The sequence below is a fragment of the Nesoenas mayeri genome, assembly GCF_963082525.1.
Source record: "Nesoenas mayeri genome assembly, chromosome: 3".
Taxonomy (NCBI): Eukaryota; Metazoa; Chordata; class Aves; order Columbiformes; family Columbidae; genus Nesoenas; species Nesoenas mayeri.
Window position 1 is genome coordinate 93,256,027 of NC_137544.1, and position 19,950 is coordinate 93,275,976.

Genomic DNA, 19,950 nt, shown 5'->3' on the forward strand with positions numbered 1-19,950 from the left:
GATTTATATTTTTTTACTTGGCTGATGTCTAAACATTTAAGTATTTCTTTTTTAAACAAGTAATGTGCATAGATTTTTACTTGCTTATCCAAAATGAACACTTGGAAAATAGCAGAGGTTATGCCCTAAGGTCTGCTTGGGTACAAAGATGACCCTCAACTCTCTCATGTCATGACGGAGAGACAGAGAGGTCTCAGTGTTGCCTGTGCTGCATGCTGTTTGGTGGGGGCTGGATGTGGGTGCTGACTGACCAGCAGGGAACCAAACTGGCCGTTTCCTTTTTTGTCTTTTCCCTTCCTTGCTCTTCTCTACTTCTTCCCTTTTTCTTGAGGCTTCTGCAACTGAAGAACAAAGACGAACCATTGACAATGCCAAGGAAGGGAGTGAAGGTACTGGAAACGTTAGGAAAGGTGGGAGAACAGAACACAGCTTCCATTCTTTGGCATACTGGGTCCTTGCGTTTTGCTGATTAGGAAAGAGTGTCACACCTGAGGTGGTTTGGTGTGCTTTTTTTTCTTCCCCATGTTCAAGTTCAAATTTCTGTTTTATTCTGCACTTAGTGCCACAAAAATGATCTGAGGGCTGAAACAGCTCTGCTGTGAGGACAGGCTGAGAGAGTTGGGGCTGTTCAGCCTGGAAAAGGCTCCAGGGAGACCTTGTTGTGCCTTTCAGTATTTAAAATGGGCCTGGAAGGAGGATGGGGACAGACTTTTTACTATGGTGTGTTACGGCAGGACAAGGGGTAATGGTATTAAACTAAAAGAGGGGACATTCAGGCTAGACAAAAGGAAGAAATTTTTTACAATGAGGATGCTAAAATACTTGCACAGGTTGCCCAGAGAGGTGGTAGATGCCCCATCCCTGGAGGCATTCAACGCCAGGCTGGACGGGGCTCCGAGCAACCTGATCTAATTGAAGATGTCGCTGCTTATGGCAGCAGGTTGGACTAGGTGACCCCTGAAGGTCCTTTCCTACCCAAACTATTCCATGATTCTATGATCAGAAGTCCTCCCATGTTGGTGGTTTTACCTGCAGCAGGTTAGGACATGCTGTCAGTAGAACCTCGAGGACCAAAGGGTCTCAGAATGTGGACACTGTTTCCCGTTATGTATGTGAGTACCTGGACTTGGCATGGTTTGCATTGTTTTAACAACTCTTGCCCAGGTTGATGGGCAGTCTGTACAGTTCTGATGTGGTATTAGCCTGACTCCTCAACAGCCCATTCAGGGAGAGAAAAGGGGTTTGAGCGTCCAGCAACTTGCTGTCTTCAATGCAGGGTTCGAGAGAACTATGGACAATACCTTGGGTGTTGTCTTCAGTCCTACTAAAACCACTCCCAACATCTCAAGGGTGTTTTCAGGCGGCTGACTTGGTGTTTAGTTCATGTCAAATTGAAAGATAATTGCTGTCATCCTGTAAGTCTTCATAAACCTTCCTCTACAGACAATACAAATCTCTTGTAAAACTACCTTTAAAAAAAGAAAAAAATGAGTAACATATTGCCTTTGTGTAATAAAAAACAGTCCCACATACAAAAGGAGCACCATGACCTCATTGCATTTATGTGTGAGGAATTTAGCAGAGGATTTTAGATTGAGTAGTATTTTGGACATGTGCTGGAAAGTCTGTCTGTTTTATTACCTATACCAAAGAGTCTCATAAAACTTGCTACTTCTCCATGCAAACATTGCGTGGCTTGTAGTCTTAGATCATGGAAGCTGCAGTGATATTACTGTAAGCCAAACAATGATGTGTCACTCATGATGGAAGTGAAGAACTACTGAGGTTAACATCTACAGATTGTTTGTTTGGTTGCCATCATTTTTAGCTTACATAAAATAAGGCTTTGGATAAAACACATGGACGTGAGTTACAATTTCAGTTTTGGCTTGGGCATTCTAAAATCTTATGCTGAGAAAAATAATTCCTTTATGGGAAAAGCTTTCTAGGTCTCTCAGATTTGGTGAGGAGACCTGAATAAATGATAGAGGGCTTGTACTGAAATAATGAGAAAATCAGTATTTTGCACATGTCAAAATTTGGACCAGGGTAAACTGTAGTAGTTGAACGTTGCCTTTCATGCCAACATTATTCAAGAGTGACTCAAACTCTGATGTGTGTTGTACCTTCTAATTCCATTGCTTAAATATGGCTCATACCCTTTGATTTTTACCTTCTGAATGGTATTGAAGAAGTTTTGTGGGTTTAGTTCCAAATTTCATACTAATTTAAATCAAAAAATTTGACCTGCTTAGTGTGCATAGTTCTCCCTCTCTCAAGACCTTTTGCTTGAACTATCAAATTACTTAGGTTTCCTTTGTATTTAGGAGAGAGGAACTTTGGGAGTTGTTTTCAAAGCTGTAGAGATGAACTTAATTTAAGCTTCTAGGAAAAATATATGATAGCCCCTTCATAATTGTGAAACAGACTTTTATAGCTTAGAGGTAAATCCCTTTTCATTCCTGGAGATGAACACAGGTACAGAAGACGAAAATCAGAAAGGTTAAGGCACTGAACGATTTTCAATTAGCAGAGGATTTACAAGGCAGTGAGAAGAACTTCTGCATGTATAGTATTTTCCTTTTTCATATCTTTTCTTCTATGGTGTTCATTACTTAACAGAGATTAAGGAAAAGCCACAAAAATACAGAAAAAACTACTGGTAGTGGCAACTTCGTGCATCAGTTTTCATGAAAAAGGTTAAAGGAGTTGATATCACATAAACTGTTTTAATAAGCAGACAGCAGCAGAGGTAAGAGGAAGCTACAGAAGAGGATTCAGTGTGGAGATCTCAGGTGGCACTCTCAAATGTTTGCAAAGCCCTTTGTCGAAAAAGATCAAAATTCAAAATGATCTTGGAAAAAACATCTTAGAAAGATGGTCTGCTGTCGACAGAATGATGTTGAGTACAGAGGACTTCAGAAGATTTAAAAAAAAAACCCAGACAGACAAGATGATGGCTTTCTTTCTGGGATGTCTCTTGCTCCAGAGCACCTGCTAACACAGGGAGATGAGAATTTATTTCATTGTTCCTGTCAAAGGAGCCCAGTGGGATCTCTGTATTTAATAAGTATCTCACTAGGAAAAAATCTGGGCAGGCTGAATGGTGTCCAGAGAGCAGTTGTTTACCGTAAGGGCAAGAGGGGGAGTGGAGAGGAACACCTTACCTCAAGAGCTTGGATTTTGAGGGAGAAACACTAGAAGATGTTGCATACAGATATTTTGAAATCTGTTTTCTTGGCTGTTCTCTGGATTTGGACAATCAGCCATTTGTTTCAGTAGAAAATGTTTAGACCCTGCCTCAGTGTTTGTATGGATTATAGATAGTCTCTTGACATCTCTTCTGTTCTGTTTCCATGCTTATTTGAAACCACTGCAGCTGTTTTTCCACTTGAATGATTTTGCAAAAAATAACCCAGATGAAATTGTGTCAAGTTAATGCTATGCAGCAGTGCTTATGTTTCCAAAACAAGCAAACAAACAAACAAAAATATAACCCCAGGGGCAAGTGACAGCTGGAATGCAGGAAACCAAATTCTGAGATATACAAGTCTGGATATAAAGGTTTTTTCTTTTCCCAAAGTAAAGGCCCAGCTTGATCCATTAGCACTTTGTAAAATTGTCACTTTGCAAGTATGAAGTGCTGATACTCTCACACGTTAAGAGTGTTTCTATATAAAATGCTCATGAATGTATTTTCAGAAATGGCCTGATAGTACCTCTAAAGCTTCAGAAATTCTGCGTGTTGCCTGTTTCAATAAACCATCGAGGGGAGGGGGTGTACTTTTTCAATTTGCTTAGAAACCCTGCCTTGTCTGTCAATGTAACTTACCTCTGTAGGCAAATAGAATTTCAAATTTGGAGGCTGTAAGTTAAAGAGGGAGAGTTAGCACTCTCTTTCTCTTATTTCAACTTCCAAATTGCATGCAGGTGCAAAACTCCTTAACCTGAGCAAGATCTTGCCAATGAGGCTTCAGTATTGCACCGCATGTCTCTGTCTTTTTCCATTTAGAAATTAAGTCATCTACATGCTGCCTGTTCACTTGTATATGAATGGGAAAGGTAAAAACTAGGTGGGATGATGTGGGCACCATCACTTGTGTCACAAGTGTGTGTTGGGCACCGCTCCCGTATGCAGAGGATGAGTGCTACAGGGGCTGGGCTTGGAGGGTCCCTCTCCACTGCACACTTGGTATCAGCTTTCATGTATTATCCAATATTTCCTTTTCATGCTTGTGGTCTAGATTACTAGACCTCTTTTTTCTCATTTTTTTCTTAACACTTACATGTATATTCAATACTACCTTTAAAACCTAGCTTTAAATAGCAAAGGCAGGCCTCTAAGAAGAAGAATTATTTGCTTTGTTAACTGTCTGACCAGAAGGCTACAATTCATGCTTTCTGGTTTGGTACGCTGAATTCTTTTGTTCACGGTAGCTAGGATGTGTCTACTAGGCTTTTCTGTGAAGCTCTGGAGGAGGTAGCCCCAGAGCAGGAGCTCCGTCTTCTCTGCCCTTGGAATGGAAGGGTGGGAACATCTCCCTTCTCTGTTAAACTCAACTGTGCCCATTGCAAACGGAGCCCTGAAGGATCTCAGGAGCGAAAGCAAAGATGCTTTTCTGCCAGTGGTTATGGATGATAATTTTACAGCCTTTAAAAAGCTTTTTGCTCAGTGAGTGTGTTTGAGAGACCCTTCCTTGTCTCCTTGGTTGTAGGACCCACTCCCCGCGTGCCGCAGGGACAGCTGTGCGGGTGCCACCAAAAGGTCAAGAGTTGCAGGATGCTTCCATTGCCATCGGGCTGTCCTCTGCTCGCTCAGCAAGGCTGACGTCTTCAGAACTTCCTGTGTTTTCTTGATTACTGTGAAAAGCGAATTTTAAAGAACAGACAATTTAAAGATTCCATCCGTTGCCATGGCAGATAAATACACATTTTTCCTTGAGTAACAGTTGTTCATTTTGCAGGTGGTTGTTTTCATCTTACAGTTATTTGGAGGGAAAGCAGTGGTTGCAAACTCTAGTTTCTTCTTCTTTTTTTTTTTTTTTAATTTAGGTTTTTCACTTGCTGCGGTCGTACTTCGATTCAAAACAGCGCGTTAGTTCAGACTTTGAGCAGGGATTGGATGACATCATTACCTGTATAGGAACTAAACTGTGGCTGGCTAAAAGGTAAGATAAAATACAATATATGTAGATGTTTGTACACATAGGTTACTAACATATGGAAGGCTTGGGTGGTTTTTAAAATAACTTTTTATTATAGCAAACTGGACAGGTGTTTTTTCATAGAAACATGTAAAATTTAGATGCCTTATTGGCTTGCTATTTTTTTTAAATTGAGATGATTTTTTTTCTTAAAAAAACAAGGGATGAAAAAACATAGGTATACTTTACCTGTGTATGTTACTGTGTGTTAGTCTTCTCTTAGTTCATTCTCAGCTATATTTTATAGTCCAGTCATTTAAAGAAAACCCCAAAAAACAACGCATGAATGAAAATGCCTACAGAAGCAGCCTTTTTGAGAAAGGCATGAATGTTGCTTCTAGGCTAAGAAAAATATTCCACATATGTGAGGTTTTTATGTTACTATTTTCCCTGACTTTGACCTTTACAAAAAAGTAGTAGGAAAATGTCAGCATTGTTGAAACTATCAAAAATATTTAGCTGCCCACAAACAATCCAGGATAGTTTTGGAAACATTTTCCTTCACTTTCTGTAAAAAGATCTTCAGATGACCTACATACTGCAATCCAGAAACTTTTTCTCTTTCTTTACTTGATCTCATCAATTGGTTTTATAAATTCCCACTGAAAACCTCAAGGGAATCAGTTGTGGACAGAGAGCACAAGTCCTTGTGTATATAACTAACTAGGTAAAATATTCCAGGGTGCAGATTGCACAGTGGAGGGAAGTCACCAGTGTAGTTTAGTGTGAATCTCTGATAAAACTTGTGTTGCTTTGTGATCATCAAAAGGAAAATTGTAAGTGATTTGGAGAAGGGGAGTTACTAGCGGGTTCAGTAAGTCTTCTGCCAGTGTCAACTGAATTGGGGTAATCAAGATACCATTGGTCTTTGAGAATTACAGAACAGTCTCCTGAGAGAGTGAGAGTGATGATACAACACCTAAAACTTGATATAAATAATTGTAAAATGATGCACATGAATAAAGCACTCTGGACTTCACCTGAGGAAGGAGTGGTTGACTGAGCAGGTGTTTTTTGTTGGCAAAAAAATCACTCTGATTCTAAGTAGAGTCCAAGAGGGAAGGAGTCATGTATCATTAAAAAAAAAAAATACAGAACAAAACAGAAAACACACTTATATGTCTGTCTGTTAACCCATGTTGTATATTTGAATACTGTGTAAATCCCAAGGAAGATACAGTAGAAATGGGCAGTAAAAGGACTAGCAATACAAGTACAGAGTAGTTTCTAGACAGGGAAGGACTAATTAGGCTGAGATATATACATATATATATATTTTTTTTTTAACCTGGAAAATGTAATTTTAGTTTGGCTATGGAATTCCATGATGCAAGATACTGTTGACTTTAAACCTATCTGAATTTTTAGCAAATGATTGAAGACAGTCGTGGAAGAAAAGCCCAGTGAGGTGACCAAGTATGTAGTTGTCACAGTTGGCTCAAGAAATTTTTCAACAACCTTCAAGGTTCAGAGAGAGGCTTTTGGCAGGTGTCACTGTCCCTGCGCTTCCCTTTCCTGTTTGAGACATCGTGCTGCATTTGGTGGACCTTTCAATTTGACTGAGCATGAGCATTTTTAAGTTTCTACATAAGAATGGTCATTTACTTAATTAAACTAAAGGCATTGATACTCTTATAAATGAATAAATAATAAAAGAAAAAACACAACACGGGAGACCAAATTTGATAGAAAGATACTGGTGCTAAATAATTAAAACCTCTTTCTTCTGCAGCAAATATGTAATGGCCAGGCTCTTCTCATTACAGACTTGAAATAAATTCTGTGTTTTCAAAGTATTTTTTCAGAGCTGGCCTTTTAATACATCTGTTGTATTAGTGCTGGCTTTTCTTTTTTCTGTTATCTCCAGAAAGAACATGTTTTCAGGTGCATGGTATAGATATTTGCCTGAAGAGCTGTATTTTCTCTTTCACTTGCCTGTAAAAAGCCGTAGCTGTATATGGTAATATTAACCCTCTGTCCATAGCACATTTTCACTTTGTCAGTTTGTTGTAGCCTCCTTTCCATATTCATGCATTCTCAATTATGCAGTTAATACTATACAAAGATTTTTAAATGTCTTTCTCCCTAGATAGGAAAATTGTATATTACAAGCACAGATGTTTGCAATCCTAAGTTAAAGCATTGTTTTGTTTTGCTTTTACAGACAAACTATTTTTGCAAATTTCTGTTATACTTTATCATTCTCTCTGAGCCTATGCAGCCATATGTGCTTAGGCACAGTTTGAGCTAAGGTGTGTTTTTTATTTTAGTCTAAAAAAAGCAAGTAAAATATCTATGAAATCTTCGCTAACCCAGTTTACTTCCAAGTATGTTTTAAACTTAACAATAAATGATAAAGCTGAAAAAATTTGCTTTCCTCTTAACTTTCTGCTTGAGATAAATGTGTTCAGTGTGATGTGATTTAAAAACAAGTGAAAAACCACCAACAACCAACCCAAACAGCAACAACAAAGATGTTGAAAGAGGTGATATCTTCTGGTAGTTTTAGTTTCCCACATTGTGTGCAGCTTTACCATTTACATTTGGCCATGTGGAGCTGAACAGCTGATCTGTGAGGAACGGTGAGTTTTGGGGGTTTTTTTTTTTTTTTTCTCAATTTCTTGTTTTAAAGGAGTTTTGGGAGGTTGCTTGGCAACCAAGTTGTAAAACCCACTAAGTCCATCTGTGCAGTTTTTGGGATGTTGGGAAAGCATATTGGGTGCTGGCTGGCAGGACCCTCGGTCAACGTACGATTGTTCTTACCTTCTTTCTGTTCAGGCAAAGAGAGTGGGGACCACAGAGAAAAATTCAGTAATCTCCATCTGTTTATTTTACCTTTCCTCTTGTGGACATAACTTAGTGTGTCACTGATACTGTAGTGCAGGGATTGTTTGAAAAGAGGGTGTTAGAGGCACTCACTATTAATCTTAAAGGGGTAAAAAAAAAAGTTAAAATAACAGGAAAATGGTTTGTGATTTGGGGAAACGGGGAAGTATTTTCAAACATAAGTCTCCATTCACATTTCTGAGCTAGCTCTGTAAAGGTCTTGCTGGTGTTCTTCCAACTACATACTTCCTTTGTACTAGGGAACAAACGTCTCTGAGAAACTTGAATTACAGAATTTTGGATTGAGTAAGTGGTTCTTAAAAATGAGACTCAACTGTCACGTGTATATATCTGGAGGAAAGATTATTGTTTTCCAGCTGTTTGCTGGACCGGGTGAGGTTTTTTGTTTGTTTGCTTGAGTTTTGGTTGTTGTTTTACCTTTTCAAGGTCAGAATGTAATTTCCTTTCATCAGAATGTATTGGTGCAGAAAAGCTCAAGAAACTTGTTGCACGTTCCCTGTGATACACTGATCTCTTCTCCCTCCTCCACTCCCCCATCTGATTTTGCTTTAGAGAATAAAATAATGAAAACTGAATTTCATAAAGCGTTGACTTTTTCAACTGGTATTTTGTGTCTGTTGTGGAGGCAGCCTTCTCATGTTAATAAGATATGATTTCTTTTTCTCCTTTGTTGTATGTATTAGAATATCAGAAGGAAAAAAAAACATCTTTCCTCTGCCTTCCTTGGGTTTTTTTACATCTTCAAAACACTAACTTTTTTGAGTATTCAAAAACAGTATTTCCATTTGTGATGCTCTGGTGAATGAGACATGGCCTTCCCTCCACTTCTCAAGGTGATGTTTGAAACTTTTCACTTCGCTTGTAGGTTTATCCTTCATTTGGTGTTTTTTATTTTGTTTTAGAATACTTGTTTGTTAGTTTAAAGTGGTTTAGTAATGTTATTGCTTTCCCTCACCTCCACACCACTGTTAATTTATTGTATTATTTGCAAGTATGGGACATGCAGGGTGTTTGAGAAGAACAGAAATTGAAAATTATAGAAAATCTGCCTTGTTGGAGAGCTGAGCTGATGGAATGAAGTGATGGAAATCAGTCTGGTGAAAGCTTAAAAAAAATAATCAATATATCAAACTAAGCCTTTGAAAGAGTTCAAAGTTCTTTCATGTGAATTTAAAAAAAAAAAAGAAAAAAAAAGAAAAAAAAAGTAGTTTTTAGCTCAACTGCATACCAACTAACTCCAGGTGCCTTCTGCTTCATAAATACAGAAAGCTAAAAGAGCGGCCTTTGGAGCTGGTAATTTGTTACACAGAAGTCCCGGAAATATCTGTCTTGTTTCATTTGTAGCCTTTGGCACGGCAAAGTATTGGTATTGGAAATTTTGTGAAATCATGTCATTGCACAGCTTTGCTGTAGGATGCTATCTTCCAGTGCTTTTAGTTAGATCTCTTTTTTTCCTGCCTTCCTTCTGACTGGAGACCACAGGAGGGGGAAAAGACTTTGAGGTTCTGCCAGAAGTCAAATAATCCATTCTGCTAACCTCTAGCCATGTGCCATTTCTTAGCCAAGAGCTCATCTGCACTGGGAAAGTTTACTTCTAAGAAGGCTGCTTTCTTGAAACCAACTTCTGTGGAGCAGCCTTGTATAAAACAAACCGGCTTTGCATTTTGCAAAGGCACACCAGTTGGTCTGGAACGGCTCGCCTGCCCTCTGTGCGCGGGGCTTTGTAACCCAAGGATCCACTGCGCTGCGGTATTAAGTGAGTATTAAGTGATACAAGGAGAGGAAACGGCCTCAATTTGCCCCAGGGGAGGTTTAGAGTGGATATTAGGAAAAAATTCTTCACGGAAAGGATTGTCAGGCATTGGAACAGGCTGCCCAGGGAGGTGGTGGAGCCACCATCCCTGGATGTGTTTAAAAGGCATTCAGATGAGATTCTTAGGGACATGGTTTAGTGCTAGAGTTAGGTTAGGTTATGGCTGGACTCAATGATCCCGAGGGTCTCTTCCAGCCAAAATGATTCTATGGTTCTATGACTGAAAAACACAAATGGATCCTGCTGTAGGGATGCAAATATTCAAGCTCACACAACAAATCCATGCAAAAATGCTTCCAGGCTCGGACTCACAATCAGGTTCACTGTCCACCGAGATACCTGAAGCTCAGTTTTCTCCAGGCTGACTCTAGGATGATCCAGCTGTAACTGCTTTGAATGGGGGAAATCTCAGGTATTTTATAATGCTGCGGAGTACCGTAACTTGGTGAGTTGGTGGCCATGGCACTGCATCAAGCCTGTAGCGTCCCCTTGCCCTCCGCTCCCAGCAGTGTTGTGCGACAGCCGGCGGACAGCCAGGCTGAAGCCTGCCCGGGAGGAGCTTCACGCCAGGTGTGTGTAATACAGGAACGTGGCCTTGCTGTGCTTTCAGCAGACAGTGTCACCTAAACGTGCCCTTTTTCTTCTCATTGTCTCTGAGGGCACACGGCAGTCATTTCTAGGGAGCAGGCTATTAAAGACTAAACAGTGTTTTGTGTTCTTTATGGTGGCTGTGTGGAAGCTTCCAGAGGCATGTGGTGACATATCTGGATGTAGAAGAAAGTTGCCCATGACTGCAGCTTTGCAAGCAGCCTCTGTGGTTGTTTTTTTTTGGAGGGACTACCTTATTTGGGATCTGGAAGGGGCATTTTGTACTTTCAAAAGAGCAAGAAGGCAGCAACTAAGGAGATGGTAAGATCTCCTCCTTGGCAGAGTGACCCTCCTCTTCAGATAGTTCCCTTGCCTCTGCCTCTCACTGCATCAAATGAACCTGCTTGTCCTTCAAAAGCTGTGTCTGCTCTTGGCATCTTCCTGTTTCTGTGCCTTTTCCACTTCTTGTCTTTAAAATCTACACATTAAGAAGTACAGTTAATTATCTTTGTTCTTTGGTGGTCTGTATGCTTATGCAGCTGTGTTCAAAAATCAAAAGTCATTTTAATGACTGAGCCTGGCTCTATGGAAGTCTATTTACTAGATTTCAAATTGAAAAGTTAATTTTCTGTCGACTGGGCTGGAGCAATAATTCACGTGTGCACTCTTGCTCTATCACACACAACATCAAGGGAAACTTTTGTTGTCCTGTTCCAGCTGAAAGCAAAGCGTACCAGTATGAGCAGTTATTGCACATCAGGTGCACAGTGGTAATTTATTAATCTGCACTTTCTGACCCATGAGCCTAATTTAGCCTAGTTCGTCTTTGCTTTAGAGAGCAGAGTCATAACAGTTACGTCATTGTTCATAAATGTATTCTTGGAGACATTCATTTAAATTGTACGTGCTTTAAGCAGACTAATTTAGGTTTCTGTGCTGCTCCAAGTCCACTCTTTTCACCAGTTTTGATAACAGTATCCTTAAGACAGCTACAAATGGTTTATTTAGGCAGTTGGTGATTGCTTGTTTTGGAACATTTGCTTTGGGTATCAGTCGAGATGTTTAAACTTCAGACTGAAGTTGAAGATGTACATTTAAGAAGAGAAACATTCTATGGTTCATAGGCATATAGGTATACTCCTAACTTAAATATAAGCATTCAGGGAATATTGAATAAGGTTGTTTAAGGTGTGTTCCCTCCACCTGTGCAACATTCAGAGTAGGCTGAAACCAGGCGTAATTACAGGTTTTGGACATAAATCCTCACTCATATCTGAAAATGCTTTCCAATAAATAAACAAAAGAGTTTTAGCAGCTTGCCTTCTATAGGCAAAACCCCTAGTGTTAATTGTGTAAAATTCATTACATTTGCACATGGGATTAGTTTGACCTCTAAGTTTTTAAGGATGCTGCTAAGGGCTCACATACGGTTCTCATTAAGAGAACAGAAAAGAGAACAGACAGGATTATTTTATCAATCTGGTATGCTAAAAACAACACCAACAGAACACAACCTTTCAGTGTCATTCACCAAGGACAGCCAGAGCACAGATTAATTTTTCCTAATAACTGAAACTCAGGATGTTCTTGGTTTTATCACAATGAAAAAATAATTTCTGTAGCTTCTTTTTGAAGCAATAAATTTTCTGCCTATACCAGGGAAACTAACAGTAACATAACAGTCTAGCTTTTGGTGGTAGTACAAAATCTTAAGTGACCAGACCAGCAACTTTCCCTTTGGAGAAAATGCCTGCTCAGATGTGGGATGAGCTGGCCTTACAGAATGGGCAAGTCAAGGGGACGGTGCACATGGTAGTTACACCAAGAAGGTCTCAACAGCACCAAGCGGCAAGCAGATGCGATGTTACTACATGTTTGTACCTCTGTGTGGGTGTTTCTGCACTTCCAGGAACTCAGCAAGGATTACTTAGTAGTGTAGGCTTCATTATTACCTTTTTTTTTTTAAGAATACTTTCCATTAAATCTGGGTCTGTCGGCCGTGATGTTTGCTGATGTGCTGGTTTTGTATTACATGGTTAAAAATGCTGTGGACAAAGTTTAATAATTAAATCCATTATTAATGTCTCTTCAAGAAGACAAGAGGAAGGCCATGCATGTGTATTCAGTACTACAGATGTGGGCTCTGAGAGAAAAATAGATTAAAATCTGAAGGCTACCTTCTCAACAAATATACCCCCCCAAACCTCAGTCTCTAGAACACTGCAGAATTTGAAAGCTAATAACCAAAACAATGTGATATTTAATCTTTTAATCAGCTTCTCACTGTGTGTGTTGGTCTGATTTCCATAAGCTTGGTTGCCTCCATGACTGACAAACGATCATTTTACAGCTCTTTCTGCAGCTAAAATGTGGTCAGTACAAGGCTGGCTTGGCCAGGATAAAAGGATAAAACTTGGTATGGGTAGCCTGGTAAGGATTATGTAGAACTGACTGTATCAAGACTCAGACATCACAGAAGGTGCACTTCTTGGTGCTTTCAGAAGATATTTTAGCTGATACAAATGCAGGTCGTATATCAGAAGAATCTGGCCACTGGCAGAAAGAATACTTTCCGGAGATTTGCCATTCTTCAGGAAGGAGTAAGCTGGAAGTTCGTAGTGAGGGAAAGATGCACTGTAAACCCAAAATTTAGTTGCCAGTGTGCCAGCCTGAAGAGCTGAGATGATGGAAGACAAAGGCTGACTGGGAAACTCAGAATAGGAAGCTGCATTGACCCCATTCCCAAGTACCAGCTGGCGTTAGGATGTGTTGGACTTAATCCAGATTCTTCCCTGTGTTTATGCCAGAGCTGCAAATGAAATTCCAGCCTCAATTGTATGTAAAATGTTGACTCATCAGAACTGTTTGTAAAGTTTAGAAATACAAGAATTTGTGCAAAGGCTATTACAATAGCATACTCTGTATTATCTAGACTATGATGTTTAGGAAACCAATTTGATTCATGTGTTGGAAGCAGAAACTGTACGTAATATTGGTGGCTAGAAAGCAGGAGAATTCAGGGTTTAAATTCAACACCAGCAGACTGATTTATTTTCTGCCAGATAAAATGTAGAATTGAATAGGTGTTGCTGAGGGTTTTTTGACAATAACGTGTTATTTAAACAGAAGAATGGGGTAGTGTTTAGCTATGACAAGTTTTCTTTTTTTTTTTAATATGAAGCTCTTCCTAAAATACTATTGATAAGTTCAGTCTTTTGAAAAGGTCTTCCTTCCAGGAATTTTAGGCTTTTTCAGGCTTTCCAAAGGCTCCAGAAACATACAGCATTGCAGTGAGTGACTTTTTCATTAAAGACCAGAGAAAGGGATAGGCAGATCATTTAATGAATAGACCACTTTGGAAACTGAAGTGCAAACAGTCACACAAGTCCTAAGGATGATTGTCTTCTTGTTCTCAAGGCAGCAATGAACTGGCCTTGGGAAGAGTTGCCCTTGTAATCTTGCCAGCGCTGCTGTTCCTTTACTCTGATGCTTAAGAGTGTGTCGTGAACTTTTTGGACAAAATACAGGGGGTTTGTAGGTGGCCTTGAAAGTTGTATGATTTAGACTAAAATTCTGTATTAGCTTCATTCATGAGCCAAATCCTGTCATTAGCTTTTAAGGATTGGGGGCTGAGAGTAACGAATGTGTGTGTGTAGATTAGAAGTAGCTAACAGTCATTTAAACACTGTACTTTACTCTGAAAAAATGTTCACTCACAGCCTATGTAGCCATTATGTGATGCACATGCTGCATATTATTAGGATGAAACTATTTAGTTTGTTATTTATTTAATAAAATAATATTCCAGTTTGACAGATTATATTAGCTTGTATTGGTAAAGCAGCATTGGTTGGAAGCCTTGAAATCCTTCCGACTACCCTAAATACTTGGAAGCTGCAAAACATGGAGCTTTTCCGAGACCTTTCACTGAAGTTGTTTGTTTTTTTTAGACAGCCCTAAGATAAGTAACTGCACTAAGATTTCTATAACTAAACTAATTCCTAAGAGCGATGTAATGGGTTTTTATGTAATAGACATTAACTGCCAGGCTGCATTTGAAATTTGTGAAGTGCTCATTGGAAGTATGAGCAAATATGCTTTGATATTTATGTTGTTAAGTGTTTAGTAAATACCTTAAGTTTCTGTATGTTTATAGCAGTTGTTCTGCTAATAGTTTTGCAACATCTGTTTCCTAATGAGGAAAAAATATGAGCTAAATAAGCTACATCTTTGGAAACAATGAGTTTCTATTGACTGGAATAACCAAAACCAAGTAGTATAAACATTAACACAAACAACTTTGATTTTATAGTCAGTGACTCGGATCTGTCTTATTTATGTAACAAATGCAATATATTATTGTCACTGTTGTTTGTCTCTGAGATGATGCTCTTTCGGAAAAACAGGAGTGATCCATGAGAAAATAGTAATTGTTTTTTTGAGCCATTTGACTCAGTGTAATTGAAAATTGGGGGTTTGAGAAGAGAATGAGAATCTGCAAATTTGTGCATCAAAATTGTTTGTTGCTTGCTCTGCATAAAGGTGTGTTGACCATCTTTGTTTATATGTAGAAATCTGAATGGTTATAAATGGTGTCCTGTAATGAGTAGAAATGAGGTTTAAGGGCCTCTGCAGACCTTAGTCGTTAGAAGAGCAAGAAGTTGTATATTTAATTTAAATCTTTTCCCGGTGTTCTGACTGAATTGAGGCCAAATGTGTGAACTTTCCATGTTCTTCGCTCCTTGTTGTTTCCCTTGGAAGAGGAGGTATTTTGCTCCATAATTCATTAGTGTTGATCTTCTTTAAAATAAACAGTAATACAAGAGAAACTGAGTTTTCGAAGTTAAGCCATGTATTCCTGATACAGTTGAAACCATGTGTGCAGGCAGGGTGCACAGGAGGTCTGTGACCACACATTGCTGATTTCTCCAATAAATGCCAGTTTGGTTTGCATCAGATCTGCCATCCAAAATAAGCAAACTGATGACTGCCTTAAATTAAGCATGACTTAACTACAGAAGGTGAATCAAACTTTAAAAAAAATAATAGTTGCAGGCTCCCAAGTGTGAGAATCTAGGATTGATTTCATGTTACGTAGTGCTAAGCTGCAATCAGTGGTACTTAAAGGTGGCTGGAGCAGAACACAGTGTTGCATGTGAAGCTTCTGAAGCTGCCCGGTCTGGTCTACACGTGTAGAGGGGGAATATCTGCTGAAGGGTGCGCTGCCCCATCTACCTACCAGGCAGCTCCTTGTTGAAAACAAACAGCTTATTGTTAGTCCTGTCATACAGCATTCTGTAAGTGCTTAACCCAGTCCTTTTCAAAGGCATTTGACCAGGAGCTCGTGAATTTTAAAGAACTATTTAGTTCCATTAACCTTTTCCTCTTTAAAAAAAAAAATCCCTGGACTCTAATGGCTAACAGAAGATTTCCTACTGTCAGTGACTTCAGCTCTTCTAAGTTTATATTCACTTAACAGAATCGAAATTGGAGTTACAAAGAAGTCTGACTACCTTACCCCAAATTACTTGTTCAGCATTAGTGATAAGAAATTCGGTTGGTTTGGAAGACTTCATTTTCAGGATCTAATCCAGAAATCTGCTGTAATGCATCAGATTTATTAGTATGGAAGCTGGTACCTCTGTTTTCAGATTTGTCTACTGTTCAGCCATGCAATTTAACAATTTAATAACAATTTAAAAAAGACACATTTTTTTCCCCCATACTGAAGATACTGTTAGGCTGGAGCTTTGGGCAGTTATTAAAAAAAATATCTGTAGACCCTTTAAAACTTGCGGTCTCTAACTTTTTTGACTTCTGTACTTTCCATCACCTTCTATCTTCTGTGGAGCTTGGTGATGATCTAGTAGGGACACAACAGCTCCTCCTGCCATTGTTTCATTCTCCTTGATTAAATTAGAAACACATTTATTCTGAGCCTTGTTCTTTCTAAGCAGTAATCCTTTCCATCCCTGCTTGTGCTTCTAAAGGTTGCAGATGTCTTCTTGCCCCGCCGTGGCTGGTTGGGTCTGTGCCGATGCTTGTGTTTTACGTATTACTCATGGCAGACAGCCTTTGCCCTCTCTTCAGGCAGATGTGTTGTAATGTTCTACAATATTAGTTGGTGAAATTCCACTCGGTGGCCATCTGTGAGCTGATTTTTATTTCCACCTGGACAGTCAGCCTCCAAGTACAGCGTCACAAAGCAGCGCTAGAAACTGTGCGTTAAGCTTCTATTATATAAACTCTATATCTAAAAAGAAACAAAAAGCAACAAGATGGAACTTCTGAAAATTATGTTTTAATGTTTCTGGGCATGTTGTGTAGGGTGGCCACTGGGTCTTTGGTACCAGCTGTTCAACTTCATGAATCTGCTGTTGTTACACCAACCTACTTGCTAGTGCAGACAGTGTTACTTTATTGAGGTATGGATCTCTGGAATGACATCACTAGCCTGCTATTAGTATATATGTGCAGTAGTATGAATATTGTTTTCGTATCCTTTTTAAATTTCTGTGTGGACATACCCTTAGATATGAGAATCCTAAACATCTCTAGCTCTATCTTGTTGAGAGTCACATAGAGTTTATCATCTGGAGTGAGCATATGATGTATTTGTTTCCAATAATATCCAGGTTGGAAGGGAAATGAACTAATTTTTGGGGTTTTGGATGAAACAAGGAACACTGTTCCAGACGCCTGGAGCTCCCACCCTTGCTACTGCTGTGACTTTCTTGTTTGGAGACAGATTTCCTCAAAGCGTGTTTATGAGAACACCACTATATTTGGGTATCTGTGTTAAAAAAGAAACATCTTGTACTCTTCCCACTCTCATTGTTGAAGTTCTGCGTGAACCGGTCATCTTAAATACTGCACAGGGTATCATTTGAAAGGTTCAGCATGTGATTTTTGGCTGTCAGGTCTGTTATGCAAATCACAGTTTGATTACCTTCAAGACAGCTTTCTGCTACGGTCTGAACAACACTGAAATTTCTTGGTTTTGGAAAACTGAATTTCCTATTGTGTCCGTCTGGCACATATGGCTGAGAATTCACTAGCATCACCAGAGCAATGGAACCAGCCAAGAACAAACGTTTGGCATGTTTTGTCCTAGAGAAACCTCATTTCAAAATCAAAACATGCATATGCGCATACACAAAATGAAGGGGTAAATGCTTAAAAGCTGGACCAGAATAAAAAAAACATGTCAGTATTGCTGTTGTCACTTGTTCAGTAAAGGTTGCATCAGCCATGTTTTTTCCCAAGGCACAGTTTGTACATTGGAATTTTTCTTTCCAGTGAAATGACTGAATAATAAGTGAGTCTTCCATTTTTCAAGGGAGCTGAAGTGCAGGAGACCTGTTGAATTCCTCATCTAAATTGAAATCTATCATGGCTCCTTCTGTTCATTTAATGGGCACTGGTGAGAGACCTCTTGGTTCCTTTTTCTTCTAAGCCTTTGACTGGCCTGTCACTCTTTTGTCTTGAGTTGAGCTCCTAACCCTGTGAGTATTTCTTGGTGGTGTTTTCACACAGATTGTGAAGAACAACTTGGGCAGCAACTAGATGCCCAAGATTAAGAAGAGAGGTTCACTTAGGGTGGACAGAAAGTAAGTCTTTCTGATACAGCTTTTCAAAATAGCCCATATTAAAGTTGCTTTGGCTTCTTATGGTATCAGTTTGTATGGATGCACATCTCCTCTGCAGGCAGGCTTTTAGCTCTTTAAGGCAAGTGGTAAGAAGCAAGCATGGAGAAGTTCTGGAAGGTTCATGACTAGGAAAGTGTCTAAAAAGTCTCCGTTCATGCAAAAGAAATAAAAAAATTTCCAAATATAAATCCTAGTAGCATGCAGTCTGCTATATGTTATATAGTTGCCTAATATCGTAGACCATAAAACTAATTTAGGCTTATTACAGTTCATTACTGAAGATGAGAGCAGTGTTTCTGGTAAAAGTTGTCTTTTTTTAACAGAATCATAGACTAACTCTCCATAAGCAAATACAACTGCCAGACTTCTATGCAAGAACCTCAGACCTTTTCATATTTATGTCATGATCACTTATCTTATTTGAAAAAGTTTTTTTTTCCTTGAATTTTAAAGATGTTACAGAGTTGAGAATGTTTGTTGGAACATTTTTAATTAACAGTTTTTTGAAAGAGTTTCAAACGTTAAGATAAGCATACAAGGAAAGTGCCAGATAAAATAATGACTAATTCTGTTCAGTATTTAATTTTTATTTAAGCTTGTGCTGCTTGATTCTCTAAGTTTTTAGTTTAGTGCAGGTCCCATTGGACTCATCAGAATAATTTCTGTGTTTTGAACCAGGTTTCCTGTTTGTTCACTATTAAATTATATTTTAAGAAAAGTTTTCCTGGCTAAAACCTACAGTGATAACAATATAAAAAAAAAAAAAAAAAATTAAGATGTTAACCTAATTTGCTTTTCTAATTGGAGAGAAAATGTCTTATCACGTGTGACTTGAAGAGGTAGAGTGGAAAGCAGCTAATCAATAATTTGTGTTATACATGATATTCTTGTCTGAGGAAAAATATCTAACTTTAAAACCATTCATGCCTCTGTGTTCTTCATCAGAACAGTGAGAGATGTGTGATGGTTAAAAAGATGTAGTGGGTACCTTTCATGAGGAATTTTCTTTTCTATGAACTGTAACAATAAGACCTGAAGACTTATTTTTCTTAACACGTTTAGTCACACACATTATCCATAAAACAAAGACATCCTAGTTGCTGGGGCAAGCTGATTCATCCATTGGTAATGAAATGTATGAACTGTGAATTTTGCCATTCTGCTAAGGTGATTGTCATTCAGAATGGGCCAGGATGTGAAGCTGAGGTAACCTGGCCTAATGATTTCACATATCCAGTCTAACTTGATCAGTGGTTGATCTTCATTAATTAAGTAAAATAGACACACCAAGCTGGTGCGTTTCACTGTTTCTGAGCATGGATGTTACAATGATTTAATGTTTAGTAATTTGATTTTTCTAGGCCAAATCCTTGTTTGGTGACCAGAGCTGCCTATCTTGATGTCCTTGTGCTGCTGAGTACTCACCTGGGGAAGTTTCAAAAGCAGGGTAAGTCAAATGTGCTGCTCTATAAATTGGGTGGAATACCTGTGGGGAAATTAGAGCTCTGTTGGATCTGGAGAAGCAATAATGTATTACTTGTACTCAGCATTTTCTCATATTTAGAAGTTTTAAACTGTGAGAGTGTCTTTAAATTTATTTATTTTTTTTTTTAGTATTGATTCTTTATCACTGTGAAGTTTTTGAAGGGTCAGTCAGAACTATCAGTTTTTAATGATGCAGAGTATTTCTTGCCACAATACAAAACATATTGTAAACAAAAAAGGAAACAATGGTAAGGAGTAAGGGGAACCCTTTCAAGTGTGACTGTGTGTAGGCAGCTTTCAGTCAGCTGTAACTTGCTTCCTTGTGGGCCTGTTTTGTTTAGTTCTAATGAACAAGTGAGTAATA

The 19,950-nt window shown here is 38.8% G+C and overlaps 1 protein-coding gene across 1 annotated transcript in view; it reads left to right on the forward strand.

The window, feature by feature from the left end:
• The window catches only part of THADA (THADA armadillo repeat containing), a gene marked incomplete at its 3' end in the record, with an annotated part of 165,811 nt that overhangs the window by 99,259 nt on the left and 46,602 nt on the right, over positions 1 to 19,950 (forward strand). Inside the window, exons 30-31 of the mRNA XM_080341089.1 lie at positions 5,053 to 5,168; positions 19,463 to 19,548. Of these exons, the coding sequence (XP_080197215.1) occupies positions 5,053 to 5,168; positions 19,463 to 19,548 (202 nt within the window). The remainder of the gene's footprint in view (positions 1 to 5,052; positions 5,169 to 19,462; positions 19,549 to 19,950) is intronic.